A 23,043-nucleotide genomic window follows, 5' to 3' on the forward strand; every position below is an offset into this window, starting at 1 on the left:
GAGTAGGATCAGGGAGGTGACCCGGTCCGGAAGTTCTGGCACCAAAGCGCAATGCCTTTTTTCTATGTGGAGCTCCCTTCCATCCTCCACTCTTCTAATTCACTTCAGGATCAGGCTCTGACCGGACAAACCGGGTTCGGATCCTCCCCCGCCTCCTACTCCAAGTCACTGGACCTTCTCAGACCACACCCCAGGCTCTGCTGCACTGTCTTCTACCCGGGCCTGGCACAGAGAAGGGACAGGTGCCAATCTCCTCCACAGTCATCCCTCCAACCCTTCCTTTTCCTCTCCCCATGCCCAACACCCCAGGCAGCTCCAGCACAAACCTAGCGATCCAACTGGGGTCCTGCGGGGCGCGGTGAGACTCCCCCGAGATCGCGCGAGGAACACGAGGTGGGAAGTAGTTACCGCAGACTCCGTGCCTTACTTGGATGCCGGGAGCCCAGACCCGACGGTTTGTAGAGGATTTGGGGAGCACCTACCTGTCCCCTGCATCCTCTCAGTCCTCCGCCCTCTCCCAGCGCCAGCAGACCTGTAGAAGCAGACTTGCCCTGTTTGCCCACCACGTGGCAGAAGCAGCAGAGCCCTGCAAGCACGTGCAGTCCCACTTTTCGGGCTCCGATCCCCTCCGAGCTCCTCCACGGGTCGCTGACGCGCCCGCTTCTATCCCGCCCCACTCCGCCCCGCCCCGCCTTAGGACTGGGGCGCGCCATCCCCTCTTCACCCCCCAGCCCCGCCCGCTCGGGCGCAGAGCAGGAAAGGGAGCGGGACGAGAGCAGGCGTCGTGGGCCCAGTTGCGAACTCGCAGGAGCCAAGCCGCAGTCCCGGCTCTGGACGCTCCAGACGCAGGTCAGATCCAGGACGTCTTCTCTGGGCCCCGTGGGCCCGGGTGCTCTGGGGAAGGGAGCCCAAGAGACATGGTTGCGGCAGAGTGTGCCCCAGCTCCGCCGCAGGGAATTCCAGCCTGACCTCCCTCCCCCATCCCGCGTGCCTCCGTTTTTAGCCAGAGGTTCCAATGGGTCCTGTTAGAGCCTATCTTCCCACCGAGGTTTTGGAAAACTGGATTCTTTGGAACCTGGGAATGCTGGGTGACCTAGTTTGCTTTGGCCTATGGGAATCTTTCTGGATCTCCTCCTGGCACCAGCACATCATGCTAGAAAGGGACTTTGGGGCTTTCAGAGACAGGGCTTTCCTGTTCAGTCCTTCCTTGGAACCAAGTTGGAATCCCTATGGCCTTGACTAATCTTTCCCTACCCCAGGGTCACCACTCTAGGACTTCAGGCTGGAAAAGTAGTCATGTAGGCAGACCTGTGCTCTCTCTCCGGTTCTGCCACTGCCTGGGGCTTCACTGCCCTGTCATGAGGTTGTGCTTCCTTTCAAGGTTGTTGGGAAGTTACTGAACCAATGTTGCTGTGTAAATCGTTGTGGCTACTCACGGGCAAGGAGTAGTTATTAAGCATGTCCACCTTCCCTTTCAGGTTGTCCTTAGCCTGAAAGCTCACTCATGCTTTTATAGGTCGAATGATATAAGGACGTCTGGGGTCAAGGATCCAGAAATCAGAGTGGTGGGGGTGAGAGGGAGGCAGGACATCCTAGATCAGGGAAGGACCGTTGTGGCCACTTTGGCATGTCCAGCCTTACAGCTTCAACCATCCAGAGCCCTGCTTTTTGCAAGCTATCAAAGGTTTCTGGGATGGAGTTGGTAGAATGCAAAGCGTTTGAATTGACAGGGCCTAGATTTTTTTCATTTAATTGGAGATGGCAAGTGGGAATGAGGTAACTGACCCTCTGGGTTTCCTCCTCTGCGACTAAACAACCTGTCCAGGAGCCCTGAGGGTTTAGCTGGAGGTAAGGCCTTCCCTGAGCTCCCATGTTCCTCCACCAGATAGTTTCTCAGCCCCCTGCCTTTAGGAGGTCTGCACTGGCCTGAGGCACTCCCTGTGCCATTCCGGAGTCCCAGTCTGAGTTCTCTGCTGCCCCTGTTTCCCTGTTGTCCCTAGGTGAATTATTGGCCTGGGGAGAGAGAGCAGGAAGCTGGCATTGAGCACACAAACCCCTCTGAGTCCACACAGAGGAGCCAAACTGCAGACCACTCTTTCTATATTACATTTACATAACATCTGCCACTTTTCATCCTCACCTTTGATTCTAGAAACCACCCTAGGAGATAGACAGTTCAGGCATGTTTACCCCCACAGCGGGAAAAGGAAACCCAGGTTCAGACCAGATAGGTGACCTGCATAAGATGCACACAGTGGACTGGCCAGCAGCAGCAGCATCATATCCTGGCCTCAGCCCAGTGTCCTGGCCCCCAAGCAAAGCTTGTTCCAAGGAAAGCACTGCAGGAAACTTGGCCAGAGAAACGTTTTCCAGTTAATTTTAGGAGGTAAAATCCAGAAAGGCAGGGATTTCTCTTTGCTTCAGTCATCACTAACCTCCAGTACGTAGTTCCATGCTCACTACATAGTATGCTCCCATCAAGAATTTGTTAAATGAAAGATTTTTGGAAGAGAGTGAGGCTTCTACTTTGTGCTACTCACTGTGGCCTTTGCCTAGCCCCATGCCTTGATTCATAGGGACCGGCAGAGGCCCTGGCCTGACTTTCCTGAACTACTTGGGCTCATTCTCTCTGTCTTTTTTTTCTAGGATCTCCATTTTAAGATATTCTAACACCTGAGCCCTATTATCATTTTCATCATGGGCTTCCACCTGACTATGGCATGGACACTCCTGCTAGGGCCACTGATGCCCATGGGTGAGTACAGATTGGAGGAGAATCATAGCTAGGAGCAAAGGAACCCAGTATTTTCTAGGCTCCTCCAAGGAGAGAAGCTGTATCATATTCATCTCTGTATCCTTACTCCCTAGCTAACACAAAAGCCTACACATAGTAGGTGCTCATTTCCAGCTTGTTGACTAGATGGATGGATAATGGAATGAAATACTTCCTCAAATACACAGAGTTAGGGAGCCTGAAACTTATGTGTCAGCACTTTCTATTTCATTCCTTACGGTCTGGGGCCCTTTCTCTCTCCCTTATCTTCTTTTTCTATAAAGGAAGAGGTAAATAGAAAAAGATTGATTAGACATACAAGAAAATAAAGGACCTTGGTGTCAGATTGGACTGAAAGCTAATTTCTCCAAAGGGAAGTCACTGATGTTTTCAAACAATATGATTGGGGGGAAAAAAAACAACAGCAACAACAACAACAAACTACTATCCACAAGAGTTTCATCTCGTTACCTTCAGTTTGGGATGGTATCTAAGGCCATTCTCTGTAGTCTGCATCTCTGAGGAGGGAGGTGGGCTTAGGGTGACACAATTTAAGCTAAAAAGAGCAAGCTCCTGATCATCAGAGGTTGGGAATGCAAGAACAGGGAGCGAAGAAAAGCTGTGGAATGATCTGTCTTGGTTGGAGGTATAGGATGGTGAGATGGTCCCTGTAGCTTCTCCCTTGCCAGAGCTGCTCATATTCTTATTCCTTCCTCTCAATGCCTTGGCCTTGGTTTTTCTTTTTCTCACCACCTCTTGCTTCTTATTCCCAAGAGGCATTCTCCTCTACATCCTCCCCAGGAGGTCTGCCCCCTTGTTCTGCCACCATTTCATCTTATTTTAGAAATCACATGTATGTGGCTGCCCGGCATTTCAGCCCCTTAGTTGGGTTCTGTAGGTGTGAAGATTTTTTTTCCTTCCTCTGTTTTAGGTTATTTGGTCTGTCTAATAATTAAATTGGCATAAACCAGATTAACAGGAGAAAAACAAATTTAATTTCATACATAGGAGAGTTCCATAAAAATTAGAGACCCAAGGTCAAGTTGGGCAGTTGAGGCTTCTTTGCCATCCTGAATTGAAGAATGAAATAAGAGCCTGGGGCTTCAAAGACAAGGAGAGAAATTCATAGGACAATACAAAGAACAGATGTTTGGTTAGATGTTTACCTTGCCGTATAGATATAAAGTTATCTCTGGTATTAACCCTCTTTCTGGGCCAGGCTCCCTATCTAAATTGTTTTTGGTAGTTAAGGGAGAGGTGAATTTTTCAGGAGTCTGCTGGTTCTTGATTGCCTTTGGCTCAAAATATTTCACATGCCAAAGTGTCATATTTTAGGGTCACTTATTCTGCTCTCCCTAAGTTTTTTGCTCAAACATCAGGGCCTGATCTCGTGTGTGTGTGTGTGTGTGTGTGTGTGTGTGTGTGTGTGTGTTGGGTATGAGGCAGAAGGGTAGCTCTGAGGATGCTGTCCTTGGTCTGAGAAGGGAGACAGTCAGAGATCCTCTGGCTGATGAGAGTTCTTTTCTTTGTTCTGTTTTCTGAGGTGAGCAGAGAGGGAGCCTCTTAGTTTGGGGAAAAGAATCTGGCTAGTCAACTAATCTACTGACCAGAAGGACCCCTGCTATATCTGATTCTGGACCCTTTCTCTGTCCCCACTGCTTGAGCTCTTCCCTCCAGTAGCTGAGTGCTTTCTCCCTGGCCCTAGTTTTTTGAGAGTACAATAGGGTCAAGAGGAAGAAATATATGAGGGATATGATGCCCCCAAAGAAAAAGGGATGAGGTTATTATTACTGTCAGTCCCTGATTCCACCCAAAAAAAATGAGGAAAAGACCATAGTAGCAAATGGCCCCCAAACCATAGACCTTGGCCCATACTCTGGACTCTGTTCGGCAAGAGAGGGCCAAGCCCTTCTCCACACTGCCCCTGGCCAAAGATGGGTCACAAAATGACATGTCCCTGCCTGGGTAGAAGAGTAGCTGGCTCTTTCTCTGTGTGATGTCTTACGGCTTGGAATGGCTTCTGTCTGGCCATGTCCTCCAGAAAGCTGAGATGTGAGGGTAGTAGAAGTCTCCTGCATTCCCTTCCCCATTGCCACTGTTCTTCTGCTTCCTCTTTCTCTCTGAGGCCATTTGTCAGCACCCTGTACCAGACTACATTCCTTTAGTGCTCCCTGCTATGTCTTACCCCACACCCTTGCCCCAGCAGCTTAAAAATTGGGCTTGAATTTGGACATTACTTTGCTCTGATTATTTCCCTCTGCACCCTACCCCCACATCTGTTCACTTTCTGCTGCCCCAAGTGCTAGGCTCACAGGATCCATATCCTGCAGGTTTACCCATTCTCTCATGTACTGACTTGCCCAGCTGCCCCTTCCTTCTGTCCTCACGCAGGAGCTCAGAACCCCATCTCATGGGAGGTGCAGCGATTTGATGGGTGGTACAACAACCTCATGGAGCACACATGGGGCAGTAAAGGTAAGTAAGAACAAGGTGGAGACAGAACCCTAGGTTCAGGGCGATACCCACCACTAAACGGTAAGGATCATCTGTTCCTAAGGTTTAGTATCTGTGGTATGGAGGGAAGCCTGGCAGAGAGGAGGTCTGGAAGTGCCCCTGAGGATTCATCCTTGTCTTTATCCTCCCACTTCAGGCTCTCGGCTACAGCGCCTGGTCCCAGCTACCTATGCGGATGGTGTGTACCAGCCCTTGGGAGAACCCCACCTGCCCAACCCCCGAGACCTTAGCAACACTGCCATGAGGGGCCCTGCAGGGCAGGCCTCCCTGCAAAACCGAACAGTCCTGGGGGTCTTCTTCGGTGAGGGCCTGAACCTGTAGGGGAGGGAGGCCAGTGGGATCAGGCAGCCACATCTATATCGGAGGGGGGACTCAGGGAGTGAGGGAGAGAAGTGACCAAGGGTGAGAGAGATGGAAGGGCAGGTGATAGGGTGGGGTAGGGGTGGGAGTGGAGGGAGAAAGTCTGGTTAGAGGAGGCAGAAATCTGCCCCACATTGAGCTGTTGACGGGGTGGGGGTAGAAGCAGGAAGCAGGAGCAAGAATTAATCTGGTAGGGACTCTTGGTGGGATCCTGTTCTCCCTTGTAGCCCCTTTTGTTCCTAGGACAGGCTCAGGACAAGATTTTGACTCTGGCAGGAGGGCTGGGAGGATGTTAAATGGGGGTGCTAGGGTAACCTTACCCCAGTGACTGGCTTGTTGGCTCCCAGCAGGAATGCCAGGCTCCTGCTAGCCACCCAGAGTACCACACGCGCTTCCCAGCATTCACCGTCTTACTGAGGTTGCCTAGCCCTCTGGGCAGGCTGCTCCCAGCAGCATGTTGGAGCTGGTGCTGCCAGTCCCATTGGGGATTGCCTAGGCACACTCACGGGGCACCTCCCAGTTACCAAGGAGAAGGCCAAACTGGCAAAGAAAACAGTTTAGACCAGAGTGTAACAAAGAATTGGGAAAGGGTGGGGGAGGTCAAGGCTTTGACTTGCCAGAATGGCTGCTGAGTCTTTTGAAGCTTCTAGGGTAAGGAGGGGGACCGCTAGATACTTGCCACACAAAAGTGAGTGGCCTTAGCCAGTCCCTAGCATGCACTTGTCCACTGCCCGTAGGCTACCACGTGCTCTCGGACCTGGTGAGTGTAGAGAGACCCGGCTGCCCCGCCGAGTTCCTCAACATCCACATCCCGCCTGGAGACCCCGTGTTCGACCCGGACAAGCGCGGGGACGTGGTGCTGCCCTTCCAGAGGGGCCGCTGGGACCCCAAGACCGGACAGAGCCCCAGCAATCCGCGGGACCTAGTGAGACGAGGCAGGCGGCGGGGAGGGGGCCGCGCCAAGGAGGGTGGGGCTCTGTGCCCAGAGCCTGGCATGGTCGGGTGGCAGAGGCTCCCATCCCCCACCCACGGACACCCGCCTGGCCCTGGCCTTCCCTCAACCTCGTCTGCTACTCGACCCCGACTCACCAGTCTGTGACTCCGCAGACCAACGAGGTGACTGGCTGGCTGGACGGCAGCGCCATCTACGGCTCCTCGCACTCGTGGAGCGACGCGCTGCGGAGCTTCTCCGGGGGGCAGCTGGCGTCCGGGCCCGACCCCGCCTTCCCCCGGGACGCGCAGAGCCCCCTGCTCATGTGGAACGCTCCCGACCCCGCCACGGGACAGCGTGGGCCCCAAGGGCTGTACGGTGAGGTGGCGGGGCCTGGCAGGGGCGCAGGCGGGACGGAGGGCGGGCTGCGGTCCGCGAGGTGCGGCTCCCCTGGGTCACGCCGCCGCTCATCTCCCCTGTGCCCGCGTCCGATGCAGCCTTCGGGGCGGAGCGGGGGAACCGCGAGCCCTTCCTGCAGGCGCTGGGCCTGCTCTGGTTCCGCTACCACAATCTGTGTGCACGGAGGCTGGCCCGCGAGCACCCGCACTGGGGGGACGAGGAGCTGTTCCAGCACGCGCGCAAGAGGGTCATTGCCACCTACCAGGTCAGTCGCACGGCATGCCCTCCCACCGTGTCCTGCTCCCCAGGAGACTCTGTATTTCCACAGAGCCCTCCATCCTTGACCATCCGCCGCCCAGAAACGACCTCTTCCGGGGGGACACCCCTCCCCGGAGAGCTAACGTCTAGGAACAGACCCCGAAATGCTAAGGAGACACGAGAGGTTTAACTCTTCCACGGCGAAATCCCCTGTGCCTTTCGGGGACAGGCCTGTTTGTCTGAGTTGCCTCTCCCATGACTGCCCCTGCCTGGTTCTCATCTCCCACCTAAGCCTTCCTTGAGCTCAGATCTCTTCTGGCCTGGCAGCTCCAGCACTCGCCTCTTCTTCCCTGTCTCTTGACCCTCAGAACATCGCTCTGTATGAGTGGCTGCCCAGCTTCCTGCGGAAAATGCCCCCGGAGTACGCAGGTGATGGGAAAGAGAGGAGGGTGGGAGAGCATGCAGAAGTCTCTTTGGAAGGGGAGAGGTTAGGTGGTTGAGGTTAGGTGGTTTAAGGGCAAAATTTTACTCTCCTCTGTCTTCTCTTCCTCCAGGGTACCGCCCTTTCCTGGACCCGAGCATCTCTCCAGAGTTCCTGGCGGCCTCTGAGCATTTCTTGTCTACCATGGTGCCCCCTGGCGTCTACATGAGGTGAGGGAGGGCTCAAATATATAAATGGAGGGGAATGTGGGGCGCGTGTCAATTGAGAAAATTTGCCCTAAGGAATCTTCAGGACAGGATTATCAATCTGAAGTCTTGCCAGTTCCCCCAAGGAACAGCGAATATGGAGGGGAAGGAGAAAAACAATTGTTTGAAAAGTTACGTCATTGTGGCTTTTAAGCACTTTTATGTTAATTTTCTTGCAACTGGTGTAGATATTAATCCCCCAGTTTAAGATGGGCTAATTGAGGCTCAGAGGATGAGTCACAAAGCCTGCTGATCTGAACCTCAGGTCTTGCCAATATACTGGTGGCATTTTTAGTTGTAAGCACAGGACTTCCTGAGGCTTATACACTTTTCAAAGGAAATTGTGATTTTTTAAAAAAAGTGTGACAGCTTAAGAAAATACTGGCTTCAAAATAATGAAAAGAGAACTTTAAACTTAAAGCATACCTTTAATTAAATGTATATGAAGCAAAGCATGTTAGTTTATTATTTTACAATTGCGTTATAATTTAAAACAATTCATAGGTTAGATTTTCTTACTCTGAAACAGTTTCTAGATATTCCTGATAAGGGCCAAGAATTTATAGCAATTCAGTTGTCCATAGACAAGTAACTTCAAAGGAACAATTAAAAATCCTTTTAAATGTGTGTGTATACACACACACTCACACACACACACGACACATATATGGAGAAAGAGAGAGAAAGGGAGAGAAAGAGTGTGTATGCACGTGCAAGTGCCGTGGGTGCATTTTTAGTTGTTTGGTCTGATGTGGGGAGAGAAACCTGTCAAAAATTAGATTGTTCAGGTGTGCGATCAGGATTACACATACCACCTCAGGAAAGCAATGGCTTGGGTCCCTGGCTATAGCCTTGGAGACCAGATGCCTGACATTAAGACCCTGTGGCATGGTCTCAGTCACCATTCCCCTGCTCCTTGAATTTCAGAAATGCCAGCTGCCACTTCCAGGGGATCACCGATCAGAACTCAAGTGTTTCCAGAGCTCTCCGGGTCTGCAACAGCTACTGGAGCCGAGAGGTCAGACATGGGGGTATATATGTGGGTGGATATATGGATGTTGTGTGTGCATGTGCACATGAGTGCACATATATAAGGGTGTGTTGTGAAGGTGGGTAGTAGAGCTGAAACAGCCATCTGGGCTGGGCTGGGCTGGGCTGGAGGAGGCAGCATGGGAGAACTGAGCCATTACCTCTACCAGTGTCTGAGATGACCAGGTAGCTGTACATGGTAAAAAATCAACCCTCTATTTCCACCTCAGGGCTGTGTGAGAGACAGTAGGGCCTGTGCAAGTGTGGATCTAGATGCATTACTTTGTCCTAGTTTTTTCTTCTCCCTTGACAGCTCTATGTTCCCTGTAAGCCTTGGAGTATTCCAGCCATCCCAGCCCCCAAGAAAACTTCCCAATTAGAAACACCGAGGGTAGCATATGAATGTATTTGTGTGGGGCGGGGGCAAAGAGGAAGAAGGGGTTCTGAGATACTGCCAGGGATAGTCTGTCCATCCAAACCAAGTCAATGTGGGTCAAGAGTATTTATAATTAATTTAAAGCAAAATCAGATACTTTGTGTAGAGTGTTCATAAGAGGGGAAGGGAGATTGGAGAAAAAGAAAGAAGAGAAAGGCTTAGGATCAAAGTCATGGAGCTGAGCTGAAAGGGACCTCAGTGTCCTCTTAAACCTGTTTTATTATTTTATTAACCTCTAATGCCCTTTTTATTAAGGAGAGGACACTGAGTTCAGAGAGGTTATAGGATTTGCTCATCATCATACAGCTAATTAGCAAGGACCAAGACCTAGATCTTCTAGAACATTTGTCGACCATACTATCAATCTCCTAAAATAGAAGAAATAAAGTTTTCTGTCCCTTGTGCTTGTGGAGACCTGTTTCCCAGCAGCATGAGCTTTGGATGGGGATATCACTCACCCTGAGTGGGAAATCAGCTTGAAGAGGATGCATACCTACTGGTTTGGTCATGAACAGCAGGACTGGGTGGGCCCAGGACATGGACTGTAGGGTGGAGGGAACCCAGCTGCCCATTAACCACACCCCTCTCCTCCCCCCACCCACATAGCACCCAAACCTACAAAGAGCTGAAGATGTGGATGCGTTGCTGCTGGGCATGGCCTCGCAGATCGCTGAGCGAGAAGACCATGTGGTGGTTGAGGATGTGCGAGGTGAGGCTGAGGCTGTCCCTGCAGGCTGTGCACCCCTAGCCCCTGGGAGCAGGATCAGCTGGAGCTCCAGAGCCAGGCAGGTGGGGGGTATGCAGAGTTGGGAGTTAGCACTTTTCTGAGTGCTGGCGAAGGTTCACTTGTTATGGCTTATGTCCCTCTGGGGCTGGTTGGAGCCTTGGGCATGGACCAGAGGAGCTATGGTGGTGCTGAGCTCCCTCAGACTCTCCGTATCTCATTCCCAGATTTCTGGCCTGGGACACTGAAGTTTTCCCGCACAGACCACCTGGCCAGCTGCCTGCAGCGGAGCAGGGATCTGGGCCTGCCCTCTTACACCAAGGCCAGGGCAGCACTGGGTCTACCTCCTGTTACCAGATGGCAGGACATCAACCCTGCACTATCCCAGAGTGATGGCACTGTGAGGAGGGGTCGGGACCCCAAGGGCAGGGTGGGAGAGCCCGGGCACACTGGCCTGAGACACAGAAAATGAGCAGCAAGACCCAGGTACCAGAGACAAGCACTGGTGAGAGAGGCAGGGCTCACCCGAGCTGAGTTTTCCAGTATCGCCCACCAGGATTGGGGTTACTAGACTAGCAGGATTCAGCTTTAGACTCTGTGACTGGGCAGACCCAGTAAATTTTTATTGGGCTTCTATTACATGCCAGGCACTTAATAGGCATTTTCTTATTTACTTTTCCCAATAATTCCCTGAGTGGGTATAGAAGGTCTTTGACTCAGGAACAAGTTGTACTTTCATGCACTGATATTCAAGCTGCCTTTGAGGAGTCAGCTGTCACACCTGAGCTATCACCTGGATGAATGGCATTGCCTGCCAACCAGCAGACCAGTTTTAGCTCCTTTACCATCTTGACACAGCAATGTTTCTGCAATTTCCTGACTATTTCATTTCTTTTGCCCTTACTATTTTATAATATGATTGAAAAGTGGAAAATCAAAAGGCTGATAAAAAAAAAATGATATGTGCATGGGGCTCATAAACTTTGTAAAATTAATGTAAATATAGGGATCAGTAGGCATACCCAACAGCAAATCTTTAGCTCTAACTGGGCCTTGTTGGGATTAAGCTGGCCAAGTGCTTATTTACATTGTGGAGAAAAGAACTAAAGTAAAGGTCAGGTAGAATATGCTGCTCATGTATTTTTGAAGACTGTCTTTAAAAGACAATATATATACAGGGCTTTGATTTTTTAAACTTTTTTTTTAGTTCTAAAGAATAGAACCCTTTTCTGACGTATCACTCTGCCATTCAACATTTGCACTGATTTTGATCCTCCAACTTTCATACCTTTACAAGGATTAGTTACACAGGGGACTCACTGCCTGTTTCATTCCAACTCTATAAAATAAGCAGCTTAATCTTAATCTCATAATAAATTAATTTATGTAAAGCACTCAGAGCAGTGCCTAGGGCATAATAAGTGAGTTATAGTCACTGTCATTTATTATTGTTATCCCTCAGGCTGATCCCTGGGAACCACCTCTTTGCCTGATGGTAGATGCCTGGTCCTTGTGCTCACTTCTGTCCCTTCTTGGCCCCAGGTGCTGGAGGCCACTGCTGCCCTATACAACCAGGACCTGTCCTTGCTGGAGCTGCTCCCCGGGGGGCTCCTGGAGAGCCACGGGGACCCTGGGCCCCTCTTCAGCACCATAGTCCTTGACCAGTTTGTGCGGCTACGAGATGGCGACCGTTACTGGTTTGAGAACACCAGGAATGGGTAAGGCCTGCCTGGACCCCCACTTGAGACTCAACCTCTGTCTGGACCCAGACCCTCTGCCTGTGAACAGCCCTCATGAGCCCTTGATTTTCAGTTGGCCCCAACCCTCTCCCCAGCCCCTCTAGGTCCCTCCTCATCTGGATCCCTGGGCCTTCAGGCCTGCATCTCTCTCCCAGTGCAAGAACTCTCCACCTCTCCCACCCCCAGGCTGTTCTCTAAGGAAGAGATCGCAGAGATCAGAAACACTTCCCTATGGGATGTCCTGGTGACCGTCACCAATGTGGACCACAATGCCCTACAGCCCGATGTCTTTTTCTGGCATACGGGTGAGTGGCCAGGGGGTGCTTGGAGGGGTTTGGGGTATGGCACCTCCTTCTTCTTCAGGTATGGATTTGGTTCAGTGTGGTTGGACAGTAGACTCCAAGAGGAGAGTGAGCTATGGTTCTACCCTTGGAAACTTTGGATCTGCGCATCAAGGTTGCCACACACTGCTGTGTAGGTTCCCCTTTGCACAGCTCCAGGTGAGGACAGATGCCCAAGTGAGGGCAGGACTGAGACTCAGAAAGACCTGGAGAGGAGGCTCACATCTGTCTGGGATGGGGCTTGGGGTGGGTGGAACATTAGGAGGGCTGAGTGCAGTGAGGACATCCCAACCCCATAGCAGTAATGAAGAAAGGGGTGTGTGTGTGTGTGTGTGTGTGTGTGTGTGTGTGTGTGTGTGTACATATGTGCATATGAGGGAGAGACAGAGGTTGAGGTTCATTTTGGACCCCACTTGTTACCCAAGTAGGTAGATACAATATTCTTGGTACAATGGCAGAAACAACGCAGGGGTAAACAGACCCCTCCCCTCTGCTACCCAGAGGTGCTCCCCGTCCCCTTTCCCCCTGCTTTCTGCCATCTTAACTTCCTCAGTAATCCTGTGCCTGAATTTAGCACCCTCCAGGACTCTAGCTTTCTCTACCTCCCCAGGAGACCCCTGTCCACAGCCGAGACAACTCAGCACCGGAGACCTGCCAGCTTGTGCTCCCCCTGTCATGCGGGACTATTTCGAAGGCAGTGGATTTGGCTTCGGGGTCACCATTGGGATTCTCTGCTGCTTCCCCCTAGGTAAGTCAGGGGCAATGAGGAGTTGGCTGAGAAAAGCAAGCTGGGGAGTGGGATTAGAGTGGTTCCATCTGTGACAATCAACTATAAAGAGTACTGTTCCTCTGTAAAGATGATAAAAACATCAGAGAAGAAGGGGAGATGAGAAGTGTTTGACCTGCAGATAAGTCAGCTCCAGGGAGGATTACCCCCTTGTTTTCCTGAGGTTCCCCCAGGGCCCAGATTAATCAGGTGCCATGGGGAATCCACAATCCACAGCTATTTGCAGGAGCCTGGGCCTGGGAAACCATCAGAGGAAAATCCCTGCTGGAGAACCAGGACTGGGATGTACTTGCTAGGGCAAAGGCTTGGGACTTAGTCTTTCATATGGCTGTGTGTGTGTGTGTGTGTGTGTGTGTGTGTGTGTGTGTGGTGTCTGTGTGTGTACCAGCAGCCTGGCAGAGTGTGTCCAGCTTCTGACTAAGAAGGGAGATGAGTGGTGGAAGCAGGGGAAGAGGCTGCGCAGGCATTTTAGATGCTGCCCAAAGCAATCTCTGGTATGCAAACCAGCTCCCTGACCAAGGAGCTTCAGGATTTGAAACAATTAAATGGACAGACCTAGGACATGGGGAAAGCAGGGGATCTTGCCAAGGAAAGAAGGCTGGGAGAGAAGCCACTGATCTTCCCAGGCCCCCACCTTCCTCTGAGTATCCTACTGCCTCTGCCCTCCCAGTGAGCCTACTTGTTGCCTGGATCGTTGCCCAGCTCCGGAGGAGAAATTTCAAGAGGCTCCAGGGCCAGAACTGCCAGAGCATCAAATCTGAGAAGCTCGCGGAGGGTGTGGAAGGTAGGTCTAGGGCTGGCGAAGGCGGTGGTGGGGAAAACACGACTCAAGGCAACAGCTCCCACCTCCACCTCAGGAAAAGGCCTGCCTTTTCTAGGCCTCCAGGCAGCCGGGGCAGGTGGGAAGAGACATTGGGGCATTAGGTAGAAGTTGGACCTGTAGTCTTCCCACCTCCGTAACTCTTCCCAATGGTCCCGAATAAAGGGAATGTGATAGACTCATGGGGAGGAGACACAGGATCCTGACTATATTTTAGGGGGTTACTTTGACTCACAAATCCCCAAGAACTGCTACGTTGTGCATCTTACACTAGAATTTCAGGCAACAGAAAGTAATGAAGGTCTAGTGTCAGACCGGCTAAGGATCGGAATCTTGGTTCCACCAACTGGGCCTTAGTCAGACTTTTAAATTTCTCTAAACTTATTTTTCCTTATCTGTAAAATATGAATAATAATAGCACTCACCTCACAGATTTATGAAGATTAAATGAACTTGTTCATGCAAGATACTTGGTAAGTATTGGGCACAGAAAACACTCAGAAAATGTTAGGTACTCTTCTTATGAGCTAGAGTCACAGCAGGACTATTGAGGAGGAGCTGATGCTCCATACCCAAGAAGGAGTAAAGCGCTGCGGAGGCCTTGCTCTAACTCCAGCCCTGACTGGGCCTTCCTCCAAACATGCCTTGGGCAGGACAGGCCCTGGGGGCCCAGTGAGCTCCAGCTGACCCGGCCCTATCTCTCCCTAGCATTGGAATGGCAGGGCCACAAGGAGCCCTGCCGGCCTGTGCTCGTGCACCTGCAGCCTGGGCAGATCCGGGTTATGGATGGCACGCTCTCTGTACTCCGCATCATCCAGCTGCGGCCCCTGCATCAGGTCAACCTCATCTTGTCCAGCAACCGTGGATGCCGCACCCTGTTGCTCAAGATCCCCAAGGAGTATGACCTGGTATGGCCCAGCTGGCCCCCTGGCTCCTTGTCCACAGCCACAGCCAGGGAGGCAGCCCAAGGGAAAGGAAAAAGCACTGGACCAGGCAGGGTTCCTGGCTTTCTAGTTCCTGGCTGAAATACCTGATAGAGAGATAAACTTGAGCACATTTGTTCTGCTCTGGGCCTGCTGGATGATATAATCTCCACAGTCCCCTCTTACTCTTGCAGACACAGTCTGTCTCCTCTCTTTCTAAGGATGCTGTAGCAGGTCCTAGCTGGTAGTCCTTGGAAGAAGCTGGGCTCTCTTTCCTGTCCCCTGATTTCAGGCTCCAGTAAATTGTTAGAGATTTTGGAGGGGACCTTAATCAGAGGCTAATCTTTAGCGCCAAGTGGGTTGCTCACCATTTTCTCCATCTTTGGGCCTTCCTGCTTTCCCTTTCCTTCTCCGATATGAAATAGAGAGGCAAGAATGGCTTCATACACATGCCTTTGAATGCTACCTCAGCAGCTATAAGCAAACTACTTAACCACACTAAGCCTGGGATAACCATATCCCTTTTTGCAAAGGCTCTCTGTCCAGTGGCCCCTGACAAAATCCATGTAAAGCTCCTTGCTTCAAGAGACTTTGACAAATGGTTGCTCTCTCTCCCCTGCCTCCATAGGTGCTACTATTTAACCTGGAGGAGGAGCGGCGGGCACTGGTGGAAAACCTTCGTGGGGCTCTGAAGGAAAGTGGCCTGAACTTCCAGGAGTGGGAGCTGCGAGAGCAGGAGCTGATGAGGGCAGCTGTGACTCGGGAGCAGCGGAGCCACCTCCTAGAGACCTTTTTCAGGCACCTTTTCTCTCAGGTGTGTTTGTTGGATAAGATCTGTCCTTACGTGTGTGCCTCTGGTGATGCTCTTAACTGTGACCATGGGGTGACTCCAGGGAAAGTCAGAAACCTTGAGTTCTCAGTTAAAAATCAACTCTACTAAGATTTTGGCCAAGTCACCTGACCTTTCTACAAACAGATGCTCCTGCCCCCATCCCAATCCTGCCCCTACCTGAGAGACTTCAGAAAGGCAATGCCTAAGATGGGGTTTATTTTCATATGTCACTTATCTCTCCCCTCAAGGCTCTCCAGACTCTCTGCCCTCACTTAATTCCCAAAAGGCTGCAGAAACCTAGGGCAAGACAGGCGGTGTGGGGTAATGAGAGCCCTTGTTTATTCTTTCTTGGGGGAGTACAGCTGCCAGAGGCCTCCATGCTGCATTAGCGCCAACCTTGCAGACTTTTGAGAACTATTGAGAGAGAACATGGGGAAGCAAGATAGGAAGAGAAATGCAAGGACTTGAGTCCACATCTGGCATAAAAGTCAAGGCAGCCTGGGAGCAAACAGTGGAGGGGAGAAACTTGGGAGATACAAGAAAAATGCAGTATAGGCTCTCACTGAAGGAGTTTACCATCCCACTGGGAAGATAGAATGTGTACAGAAAGGAAGATAACTGACAAAGCATGACAGCTGCAAAAGTGGCCCAGGAAATAAGTGGTCTAGGAGTTCAGAAAAGGTAGTGAGGCTGCAGGTTTGTGTAAAGTCATGGTCGTGAGATCTGGCAAGGATTTGGCTTAGAAGGAAGGAGCAGGAAGGACTGAGCAGAGATGCCCAGCAGAAAGGCAAAAAAATGAGTGAGGAGGTGCAGGGCTGGCTAGCTGCAGAGAGGCTTCATGAGGGAAGCTGCCATTTAATGGTCATTTACTGTGTGCATATGATTTAATGTCATTTACACCTTAAAGAAGTTGAACTTGAATATGCACTAGAATGGAGGGTCCTGCAGCTGAGGTGACTCATTGCCACAGTCACCTCAGAGTCAGCTGGGCAGGACCTGGGCACCTCCACTCGTTCAAGATTTGCCAAGGCTATGAGAACTCCCTTTGCTGGGAGGTGAGGGTGTGTTACTGTATCCTGGGGTTAGCTGCCAACCCTTTCCATCTGCACAGTGCTTTCAGTTTTCAAAACACTTTCCATAAAACCTCTCTTGTTGATTCCCACAGTAACCCTGTGAGATAAGTAGGGCAGATGAGGAAATGAATGCCAGACAACTGAAGACTTGCCTGAGGCCACACAGCCGGTGGGTGGCACAGTTGGGACATGAACCCTGGTCTCTTGCCTCCAGCCCTAGGCTCTTTCCATTAAAGCGCCTTGTTTCAAGCAACAAGGTTTACCTCGTGAAACCACAGCCAGGCTTTAAGTAGGGACTTCCAGTTGACAGGCAGGAAAGACAGGTGTTATGGTTTGCAGCCTGCCTGCTTTCCTCACTGTTTTCCAGTCCAGCCCCTTGGGTGGACTGGAGATGGCCCGTGATGAGAATTCCCCCTTCCCAAGCCCAACTTTTTCTCAATCTAGCTGAGGCTTTTTCTCAGTCAAAACTTCTTTGGAGTAAGAGCAACCCACTCCAGCTAGCAATGACAAAAGGCGAATTGACTCCGAGGATATATTGGTGTCTCAGGAATTCCAAAGAGAGGACTGTGAGCTGACCTGGAAAGGACCGGGAAATGGAAAGCTGTCAGCGAACGGGGCCACTTCTCTCTCAGGCTGCTTCTGTTTTCTCTGTGTCTCTGCTTCCCTCTGTCTCTGTGTCTCTGACCACTTGGAGAAACAGGGTTGTCCACGACTTCTGAGTTTTTTTGTGCTCTCAGTCCTAGTCAAGATCCCCCGCTTGGCTCAAGTATGCATCACTGATACAATCAACTAATGCACAGAGCCAGACTTAGTAGTGCTTAGGCGAGGAGGCAGTAGTGGTGGGCAGACACTTTAAAAGGTGGTTCTTACAAGCCCAAGCCTCAAGTGGCCTTCAAGTCAAGGAATCCCTGTCTCCTTCTCTCCCTCCCTCTGTTGCTGCCTGGGAGCAGGTGCTGGACATCGACCAGGCAGATGCAGGGACCCTGCCCCTGGACTCATCGCAGAAGGTGCAGGAGGCCCTGACATGTGAGCTCAGCAGGAACGAGTTTGCCGAGTCCTTGGGCCTCAAGCCCCAGGATATGTTTGTGGAGTCCATGTTCTCTCTGGCCGACAAAGACGGCAATGGCTACCTGTCCTTCCGGGAGTTCCTGGACATCCTGGTGGTCTTCATGAAAGGTAAGGGAGGAGGGGGTGATTTCCCAGATAGGAAGGAGGAAGGAGCTGGAGACTGAGGCTGGAGTGTAGCTGACTTGTTGGAGATGGGAAAGCACGGGGGCCAGGACTCTAGCCATGGCAGGTGTCTGGGAGTGCCCAGGTAACGGTCAAGAAGCAGAGCAACCCCGCACTGTGTCCAGCAGTGGGTCATACTAATATGAGGTCCCTTCTGGCCAGCCTAGGACTTAGGCCAGTGGGCTGGGGCTCTCATGGGGTCCTCCTTTTCCCAGGTTCCCCTGAGGAGAAGTCTCACCTTATGTTCCGCATGTACGACTTTGATGAGAATGGTCTCATTTCCAAGGATGAGTTTATCAGGATGCTGAGGTTGGTCCTATGGGACAGCCAGGACAGTGGGCCAGAGCAGGGACTGCTAAGGGAAAGGGTTGGGACATCAAAGAGGAATCCAGAGGGTAAAGAGCAGGGGCTTCCTCCTCACGCATATAGCCAGAGACTGTTACAGCTAGGATGGGGCTTGGGATTTGGTCAGTCAAGGCCCTTCTTCTGCGTGGGCCCTGAAGGCCTGCTGGGATGGCCAGTGAGTCCTTGTGTCTAGGCCCCAGGTTTCTTGTCAGGGCCTGATGGCTCCCCTCCCTTGACCCCAGGTCCTTCATTGAGATCTCCAGCAACTGCCTCCCCAAAGCCCAGCTGACTGAGGTGGTGGAGTCCATGTTCCGGGAGTCGGGCTTCCAGGACAAGGAGGAGCTGACATGGGAGGACTTCCACTTCATGCTACGGGACCATGACAGTGAGCTCCGTTTCACACAGCTCTGTGTCAAAGGTGAGGTGGCCTGGAGGCAGGGTTGGCTTATCCATTAGGTATAGCGGGCATAGTGCATAGGAGTCCATGGAAATGTTTTCATTTCTTTTACAATTAAAAGAATGAATATAAAAATAATAAACACATAATGTATCCAGCCTAGAGTATATTCTTTACATCTACACAATTATATAAATTTTTAAAATTTATTTAAGAATGGGCTCAGGAAGGCAACAGTGCCTAGGACCCACAAAAGTCATAATATGGCCCTTCTAGTGGGGTGGACAGGGTCAGGATGAGCTGAGGAATGGCAGCTGGAATTCTGCTTCCTTGTCAAAGGCCCCCGTACTTGGTGCCCAGTACAGGAAGGAAACAGTGTCTCCTCGTTACAGCTCTACTCGGGCCATACCCACCCATACCCTGGGCTGCCTGGTGGTGGTGGGTGCTTTTGGTTTTGTTTGCCACGTTATCCCCTGGAGGAGTGTTCAGTAAATCTTTGCTGAGTGCATGGAGACCCACTTCTGCTGTCCCTCCCCCTACTTCCTGCCCCACCTGTATCTGACTCAGGTGGGTGGGGGCTAGAATCAGGGTGAAGAGGGTGCTGAGAGCAGGCAGAAAGACTGACTATGTCCTGCTGTGAGCTGCTATGGTGTCTTCATAGCCTGGGATTCTCATGGGGCATGTTGAGACTGAACTCAGCCCCTCCCAGATTATGAGAACCTGGGGCAACCGCACAGTCTAGATGGGGGAGAGGGATGAGTTAGACAAGCATAGCTGGGCCTCTGGTCAGGGCTTTTCCTGCCCAGAGTGGGAGGAGGGTTAGTAGAGCCCAGACCCAGTGCTCTAGATTCTGCAGCTTTTCACTTTTCCCAGGCGGCCAGGGTAGAGCAGGAATGGGTGCCTGAAGTGAGCCCAGGCCAGAGTCCCAGGAACAGTCAGCCCCTGGAGTGGAGGGAGGCCCAGGCTTGGGGAAGGACTAAATAGAGGGGTTGCATTGAACACCATTTTGTTTGTTTTTTAATTGTTGTTTTGTTGTTTCCTCCACATTTGACATTGAAACATTTTAAACCTATAGAAAAGGTACAAGAACAGTACAAGGAGCATCCCTTTACCATCCTTGCCTTCCACCTAGCTTTGCCATTTGTTAGCATTTTGCCACATTTGCTATTTGCTGAGGCATTTGAGAAGATAGACATCTATGTTTCGTTTTAAACATACTGATTTCATTAAATTCAGCTTAATCACTTTTGGCCTCTGGCTTATAGACCAAGGTAATCTTCAGGATTGGTTTCACACTTGGAAGTGACCTGCAAATTCCCAGGCCTCTTGTAAGAACCTGGATTTGCAACTCAGTCCTGCCCTGCCCCTCCATGCTCAGCCCAGACCAGAAATAATGGGTGGCTCCAGGAAGGGTTTTTGCCCTGATATTTTCTTATGAACATTTCAAACACAGAAAAGTAGAAAGAATTTTATAGTGATGTCCCATATGTGTACCATCTAGATCCTACATTTAATTCCTGGGAGGTTTTAAGCTGGAGGGTTGTTACAGTTTGGTGGCAGAATGGTCTTAACAGGTAGGTTGCATATAATACCTGAACTCTACCCCATAAGCTTGATTCTAGTTCCAGGAGTGAGACATGCATTCAGAGGAGCCTGCCTGGCCAACTTTGTTTAAGGCCTTCTCTCTGTCCACCCATGGGTGGGTCTAGCTCCCACTGGGAGCACGGGCTGAGGCTGGGGCACCCAGAGGCAGGGTACTGGTCAGGGACTCTCTATAGTATCTGGACATGGGATGAATGCTGTGCATTTGAGCCAGGTCCTTCTGGGCTCTGGGCCCTGAGCTGCTCCCTAGCCCAGCTCTGTGTTGCAGGAGTGGAGGTGCCTGAAGTCATTAAAAACTTAAGCCGGAGAGCCTCCTACCTCAGCCAGGAGCTCTGGTAAGCCTTCATCCAGGAATGTTGGAGGGAGGGTTGGGGTGGGGAGTTGGATTTTCTCTCCCCAGAATGTTTGGGACCAGGGCCCTCACTAGCCCACTTTGTGCCTTCATACAAATTAGAAAAAGGCACTTCTTACTCTCAGCAGACACAGCCCTGCACCAGGGAGAGCAGAGAGCCTGCTGGATTTCAGCACTCACCTACAGCCTGGGTTAGACGCCCTGTTGAAGGCTACAGCCATAGTTGACAGCCTTGGCTGGGACCCACAGGATGTGACTCATTCTCTCTCTAGATCTCTGGGAATCCTGCTGTCCCCTGGCTTAGGTAACCAAGGTCCTATCTCCCATATTCCTGTCCTAGTCCCTCTCCCAGAGTGAGTGCTCGCTGTCTCCGCAGCGATGTTGAGGTGGAGTCGACACCACAGAGACTGCAATGCCCCATGGACACAGACCCTCCTCAGGAGATTCGTCGGAGGTTTGGCAAGAAGTACGCCTGCTCTTCCCCTTAAGCAGTTCATTCATCTTTTTACACCTTGCATACACTGATCACTTGGTGCCAGGTTCTGTGCTAAGCACTGGAGGTGCAGGCAGGATGAATCATTCCTGCCCAAGAACATCACGGTCTGATAAGATAGTCTGGCACATTGAGAATTACAATGCCCTGCTGACAAATGTTATAATAGTGGCAAATAGCAAGGGGTTTCAGAGCTCAAGAAGTTCTAATTTCTGCCTGGGAGGTCAAGGAAGGCTTTCTGGAGGAGGTGCCCTTTGCACCTCCAGTAAAGGATTAGAACAGAGCGAGTGAAGAGTTGAGAGCTACAGACTGGGAGGAGAGAGAGCTGTCTGAGCGTGACTGGGATCTGGGGTAGATGGAGTGCATCCACTGGGATGAACTGATCAAGGGACCACTGGGATATCGTCCTACAATGAGAAGTGTGGTATAAGCTTTAGGGTCTGAACTCTGCTTGACTTGAGTAACTCGGCACCCCTTTCTCCCCTCTGGGAAGCCGCTGCACTAGCATTGGGTCCTTATCCGAGAGCCAAGACTTCCTGTCTGTCTTCCAGGGTGACGTCGTTCCAGCCCCTGCTGTTCACCGAAGCTCACCGTGAAAAGTTTCAACGAAGCTGGCTCCACCAGACGGTGCAGCGCTTCAAGCGCTTCATCGAGAACTACCGGCGCCACATCGGCTGTGTGGCCGTGTTCTACACCATCGCTGCAGGCCTTTTCCTGGAGAGGGCCTACTGTGAGTGACGGCCGCGAGGGTGGCGACAGGACTTGAGAAAACCGATAGCCCTGGGGATGGGGCCTGCGGTGAATGACAGATGCGCCTGGGCCAGGCCTTGCAATAAGTGACAGCTCTGGGGGCGGGGCCTACTGAGTGACGGCTGAGGGGGGGTCAAGGCTTGCCATGTGATAGCCCTGAGGGCGGGGCGTGCTGTGAGTGACGGGCAGCCCCGCGGCGGGGCCGCGGTAAGTGATAGCCTTGGGGGCAGGGCCTCCTGTGGGTACTTGGACCCGCTTAAACAAAGTCGGGGGAGGTGGTCGTGAGTGGCGGCGGGACAGAGCCTGCGGTTGACCTCCCTCAGCAGCGCTCTCTCCTCTGCACTGCTTCCTCCTTACCCCCCTGGGCCCCTCCGCAGATTACGCCTTTGCCTCGCCATCCTCGGGGATTGCAGAGACCACCTTTGTGGGCATCATCCTGTCGCGAGGCACGGCCGCCAGCATCTCCTTCATGTTCTCCTACATCCTGCTCACTATGTGCCGCAACCTCATCACCTTCCTGCGAGAGACCTTCCTCAACCGCTACGTGCCCTTCGACGCCGCAGTGGACTTCCATCGCCTTATTGCCTCCACTGCCATCGTCCTCACAGGCAGGGCCTGGGAATCCCGGGGATCCTCTCCATGTCCTCCTGCCCCTTGCTGGCTTCCCCTCCCCTGAGAGCCTCCTTCTTTCTACCTGCACTTGAGTGTAAGTCTTGGATGTCCTTCTCATAGGAATGGAGGTGGCCTCAGCAATGGTGTGATGTAGGCTTAGGAGCCCCTCACTACCCCACCCAGGTCTCTTCCCATGCTTTTGAGGTCACCTCACTAGCCTCCAGCTGACGAGTGAACTTCTAATACACAATTTAGACTCAGGTGGTTGTGTTCATGGATGGTGTGTGTATGGGGCATAGGAAGGAACAAGAAGTTCATCAGAGGTCAGAAGTTCAGACCCCTAGGGTCTTTCTTCTGGCCCCTAACTCCAGCTGGCTGGAGTCCTCCACCTAAGGCTGAATGGGTTGAGCACCCCCACCCACTTGTCCTCAGGCTCATCCCTACCCTGTCTGGTCTTCCTTAGTCATACACAGTGCAGGCCACGTGGTGAATGTGTACCTGTTCTCCATCAGCCCACTCAGCGTCCTCTCCTGCCTCTTCCCTGGCCTCTTCCATGATGACGGGTGAGAGAAAGAGAGGGAAAGAGAGAGAGGTGGGGGGAGGAGAGGTATTATTTGTGGGTGGAAAGAAGCAAAT

General features: G+C 51.7%; 1 protein-coding gene across 1 annotated transcript in view; it reads left to right on the forward strand.

The window, feature by feature from the left end:
- Positions 1–755: 755 nt before the first annotated feature.
- DUOX1 (dual oxidase 1) overlaps positions 756–23,043 on the forward strand; it is a 31,919-nt gene continuing 9,631 nt past the window's right edge. Inside the window, exons 1-26 of the mRNA XM_036217896.1 lie at positions 756–849; positions 2,647–2,755; positions 5,165–5,248; positions 5,424–5,588; positions 6,385–6,572; positions 6,755–6,956; positions 7,076–7,242; positions 7,604–7,664; positions 7,790–7,886; positions 8,850–8,940; positions 9,994–10,096; positions 10,339–10,511; positions 11,654–11,829; positions 12,037–12,155; positions 12,802–12,939; positions 13,649–13,762; positions 14,507–14,706; positions 15,350–15,535; positions 17,577–17,802; positions 18,072–18,165; positions 18,444–18,619; positions 20,469–20,535; positions 20,893–21,018; positions 21,597–21,775; positions 22,173–22,403; positions 22,871–22,970. Of these exons, the coding sequence (XP_036073789.1) occupies positions 2,698–2,755; positions 5,165–5,248; positions 5,424–5,588; positions 6,385–6,572; positions 6,755–6,956; positions 7,076–7,242; positions 7,604–7,664; positions 7,790–7,886; positions 8,850–8,940; positions 9,994–10,096; positions 10,339–10,511; positions 11,654–11,829; positions 12,037–12,155; positions 12,802–12,939; positions 13,649–13,762; positions 14,507–14,706; positions 15,350–15,535; positions 17,577–17,802; positions 18,072–18,165; positions 18,444–18,619; positions 20,469–20,535; positions 20,893–21,018; positions 21,597–21,775; positions 22,173–22,403; positions 22,871–22,970 (3,521 nt within the window). The 5' untranslated portion in view covers positions 756–849; positions 2,647–2,697. The remainder of the gene's footprint in view (positions 850–2,646; positions 2,756–5,164; positions 5,249–5,423; positions 5,589–6,384; positions 6,573–6,754; positions 6,957–7,075; positions 7,243–7,603; positions 7,665–7,789; positions 7,887–8,849; positions 8,941–9,993; positions 10,097–10,338; positions 10,512–11,653; positions 11,830–12,036; positions 12,156–12,801; positions 12,940–13,648; positions 13,763–14,506; positions 14,707–15,349; positions 15,536–17,576; positions 17,803–18,071; positions 18,166–18,443; positions 18,620–20,468; positions 20,536–20,892; positions 21,019–21,596; positions 21,776–22,172; positions 22,404–22,870; positions 22,971–23,043) is intronic.

Source organism: Rousettus aegyptiacus, unplaced genomic scaffold, assembly GCF_014176215.1.
Source record: "Rousettus aegyptiacus isolate mRouAeg1 unplaced genomic scaffold, mRouAeg1.p scaffold_m13_p_3, whole genome shotgun sequence".
NCBI lineage: Eukaryota > Metazoa > Chordata > Mammalia > Chiroptera > Pteropodidae > Rousettus > Rousettus aegyptiacus.